The sequence below is a fragment of the Charadrius vociferus genome, unplaced genomic scaffold, assembly GCF_000708025.1.
Source record: "Charadrius vociferus isolate BGI_N301 unplaced genomic scaffold, ASM70802v2 scaffold1070, whole genome shotgun sequence".
NCBI classification, from domain to species: Eukaryota; Metazoa; Chordata; class Aves; order Charadriiformes; family Charadriidae; genus Charadrius; species Charadrius vociferus.
Genome location: NW_009646246.1, coordinates 248,370 through 252,097, shown reverse-complemented (window position 1 = coordinate 252,097; position 3,728 = coordinate 248,370). Strand labels below are relative to the sequence as shown.

Below are 3,728 nucleotides of genomic sequence, written 5' to 3'. Positions count from 1 at the left end.
TCCGCGCTCTGCTTGCTGGGGGTCTCCGGGCCCGTCTGGGTCTTGGCGGGTACCATCTCCGGAGCTCGGGAAGGGTTATTGCTCTTGGAGGGATGGGTCTGGGTTTGGGGGGCGCTGTGCCCAAAGCTGGGCATGCCCAGGGTCTCGGTGACCGCCGTCAGGTGGTGGAGGCTGACGGGGGGGCTGGTGGGCATCTCCAAATCCAGCCCTTTGCCGAAGTCCGTCTCGGGGGCCACCTTCTTGGGGGACTGGCTGAGGTTGCCGGGGGAGGTCCACACGCCCTCGTCCACTTGCCTGCCGGGGAGAGAGCGAAGGCACTGGGGGGGGCTGCACGGCACGGGGAGGGGGGGTTACTGCACCCTCTTCCGAGCCACGCCGCAAAAAAACACTCGCTCTCCCGCAACTCCGCGTTGTATGGCTGAAGGTTGAGGTTCTCGGATGTCTAGTGAAGGGGTTGGGAGTTGATGCTCCAGCCTCTCCCGGGGGAGCGCGCCAACGAGCTCCTCTCCCCGCCTCTCCGCTTCCATGAAGCTTGGAGGGAATCGCATCTCTCCGAATCCCGTCCCTCTGTCAGATCGGGCTGAAATCACCCTTCGGATGCCGGAGTTATTAGGGCCAGGGAATGACAGGTAGGCAGACTCAGACGCCGCGCGATCGTACAAGCTCGTTTCCGTAAAAAATCAGGCGAGCGCTGAGCCCGAGGCGAGCCCGGGGTCCTCCCGCAGCGCGGCCGAGCCGTGCGCCACCCCCAAACCTCTCGTAATGGGAAGAGGCAGGAGGGCTCAGCCGCGGCGCGGGGGCCCGCCTGCCGCCATCGTTAAATCAGGAAAACGATTTTTTTTTTTTTTTTTTTCTCTGGCAAAACGGTTTTCTGCTCCTCGGGAAAGAGATTTCTGCTCACGCCGAGGGTTGTCTTTCTATCCATCCCCGGAAATATTTCAGGTGAGGTTGGACGGGGCTCTGAGCATCCTGCTCTCATTGAAGATGTCCCTGCCCATGGCAGGGGGGTTGGACTAGATGGCCTTTGAAGGTCCCTTCCAACCCAAACCATTCCATGATTCTATACCACTGCGCTTTTTTCAAGGCCAGTTTAGAAAGAGGGGCTCCCACAGACACACTGGAGAGGACCCAAGGCATTTTTTTTAGTCCCTTAGCAGAAAAATGAGCCTTTTTTTTCAACAGCCCTTGGGATTCGCATCCATAATTGTAAGAGTAATGCAGAGAGGACACCGGCACACACGTGGGGGACACAGGGACAACCGAAGGCACCAGCTGTGTCTTCCAAGGTTCTCAAGGTGTGATTATTTGGGGGGCAGTCAGGGCCGGGGTGGGGGCTCACCTGCGGATCTGGGCGAGGGTGTCCGTCACCGTCTTGCAGCGCTTGAGGAGACCATCGAGGCGGTTCGGCTCCTCCTTGAGGAACTTGACGGCTTCCCCCTCCCCCCGCAGCACCACCCGCATCTTGCTCGGCAGGCTGGGGAACTGGGCTGGGGTGGGAGAGATGGGGCGGAGGGGGGGGGGGTCACCATGGTCCCACCGTACCGGGGAACCATCGCAAGCCAACTTTTAACTGCAAGAGAAATGTCTGAACTGGTGAGTTAAGCCTTGCAGATTTTTTTTTTTTTTTTGATGCTGGAAATGTTAGCGCACAGTCATATGGTGCAAAACCCACCGGAGTAAGTGGGGATTTTGTCAGTGTGGTGTCTTCACAAAATCAGGAAGTAGGATCATCTCTGTTGTAGTTTAACTTTACTCTTAAATATATCTTGGGGTATTGGGCTCTTCTTTGCAGGAAGGTATCATACCTTACGTATTACCTCCATAAATAAGAAATTCACATTTTAAGACTGCAGTCCTAGGTATGTTCATAGTGAAAATCTCAAAATTTCTGTGCTTTGGAGAAATTTTGGAATTAACCTTTGTGCTTCCCCATCTAACATGAATAAATATGTGACTGCCATTTTCACATTATTTATTCATGTAAGAACAAAGTTGTAGAAGATGGCGGTTGTGGTCAGAAATATTTCCCTTCACAGCTGCGTAGTCAACATTTTATTCTGTTTCTCTGAGATGTTAAGTATCAGAAGTAGAGTGTAATCATGGAATAGAAAAATGTAATAAAATACTGTAGTCCAAAAATACATTTTTACTCGAGAGGGTGAGGATCACAAAACCTGTGAAGTTTTGTCATTCCCAGCTTTGTGCACTGACAAACACAAATTTCCTGCTCTTTCAGTGCAGCCTCTGCTGGTTGGCTGTGCCTGGAGGAAAATATTATAGCCATAAGCTATAAAAGACATCCAGTATTTCCCTTACACTGTCACATGCAAGGAGCCCAGGATGTTCTATGTTACACTTCCAGATCAAGGATTAAGAAGGACATGGACCTGTTGGAGCGGGTCCAGAGGAGGACCACAAAGATGATCAGAGGGCTGGAGCCCCTCTGCTGGGAGGAGAGGCTGAGAGAGTTGGGACTGTTCAGCCTGGAGAAGAGAAGGCTCCGGGGAGACCTTATAGTGGCCTTCCAGTATCTGAAGGGTACCTACGAGAAAGCTGGAGAGGGACTTTTTACAAGGGCATGTAGTGATAGGATAGGGGCTAATGGTTTCAAACTGGAGATTTAGAATAGATATTAGGATGAAATTTTTCACTCTGAGGGTGGTGAGACACTGGCCCAGGTTACCCAGAGAAGCTGTGGCTGCCCCATCCCTGGAGGTGTTCAAGGCCAGATTGGACGGGGCTTGGAGCCACCTGGGCTGGGGGGAGGTGTCCCTGCCCAGGGCAGGGGGCGGCACTGGATGGTCTTCAAGGTCCCTTCCAACCCGAACCACTCTATGAGGATGGAGCAGGGAGATGCAGACAGGCTCCGTGTGACACCCAGCCCCGGACCCGGCCACCTCCTCACCCTTGAGGTCTGTCAGCGTCTCCCCCAGCTGCTTGAGCACCACCGCCTTCTCCTCCAGCTCCTGCACTGGGATGAGCCGGTGGTTGTGGGCCAAATCCTTCTGGATCTTCTCCACCGATTTCTCCAGGTCACTGCGGGCACAGAGGTGGGACAGGGGTGTCTCTGCTGCTCTGGGATGCTGCAGAGCCCCAGGGGTGACCAGCCTGGCAGGTCCCCGCACAACAGAGGAGAACTGGGCTGGGGACACCTCCGTGCTGGGCGCGCGGTCAAGGATGTGACCCGGCACCGCGCAGAGCCGCTGCTTTACACCCATGGAGGATCTGCCCCATGGAGGTCAGCGTGCAAAGGACCCCGTCCCCCAGCGCTGCCGCCAGCCCCGGCTCACTTGAGCTGCTGCGTGATGAGCTCCTCCTCGTTGAGGTAGCGGAGCCGCTCCTCTTCCACCAAGCTGCGCTGGCGCTGCAGGGGGTCCTCGTGCTTGCGCATGGTGTCCGTCACCCGCACGCTGATCTCCGTCTCCGTCCGCCGCAGCATCGTCTTCACCGTCTCTTGGTTCTGCAGCTGAGGGGACGAGGAGGAGGGGGGGTTCAGGGGGGCAAGATCCTCCCAGCGGGGAACGGTGTGGCCACTCGTGGGGATAGCTCTGAGCTCGGCGTGGGGAGGCATCCCCTCACCGTCCCACCCCCAGCCCTACGCGAGGTCACAGGGAAAGGGAGATTTTTCCTCCTCCGGGACCGGAGCCACCCCAGTAAGAGCTGGGATGGGTTGAAGACCCCCATATCCCCCCTCCCCGATACCCACCTGCAGCTTCTTGAGCTGCTGC

At 56.1% G+C, this 3,728-nt stretch overlaps 1 protein-coding gene across 1 annotated transcript in view; it reads right to left on the bottom strand.

Moving 5' to 3' along the window:
- Positions 1-3,728, bottom strand: part of SRCIN1 (SRC kinase signaling inhibitor 1) — a 68,534-nt gene that overhangs the window by 10,331 nt on the left and 54,475 nt on the right. Inside the window, 4 exon segments of the mRNA XM_009883042.1 lie at positions 121-294; positions 1,340-1,487; positions 2,906-3,036; positions 3,291-3,466. Coding sequence (XP_009881344.1) covers positions 121-294; positions 1,340-1,487; positions 2,906-3,036; positions 3,291-3,466 — 629 coding nt within the window.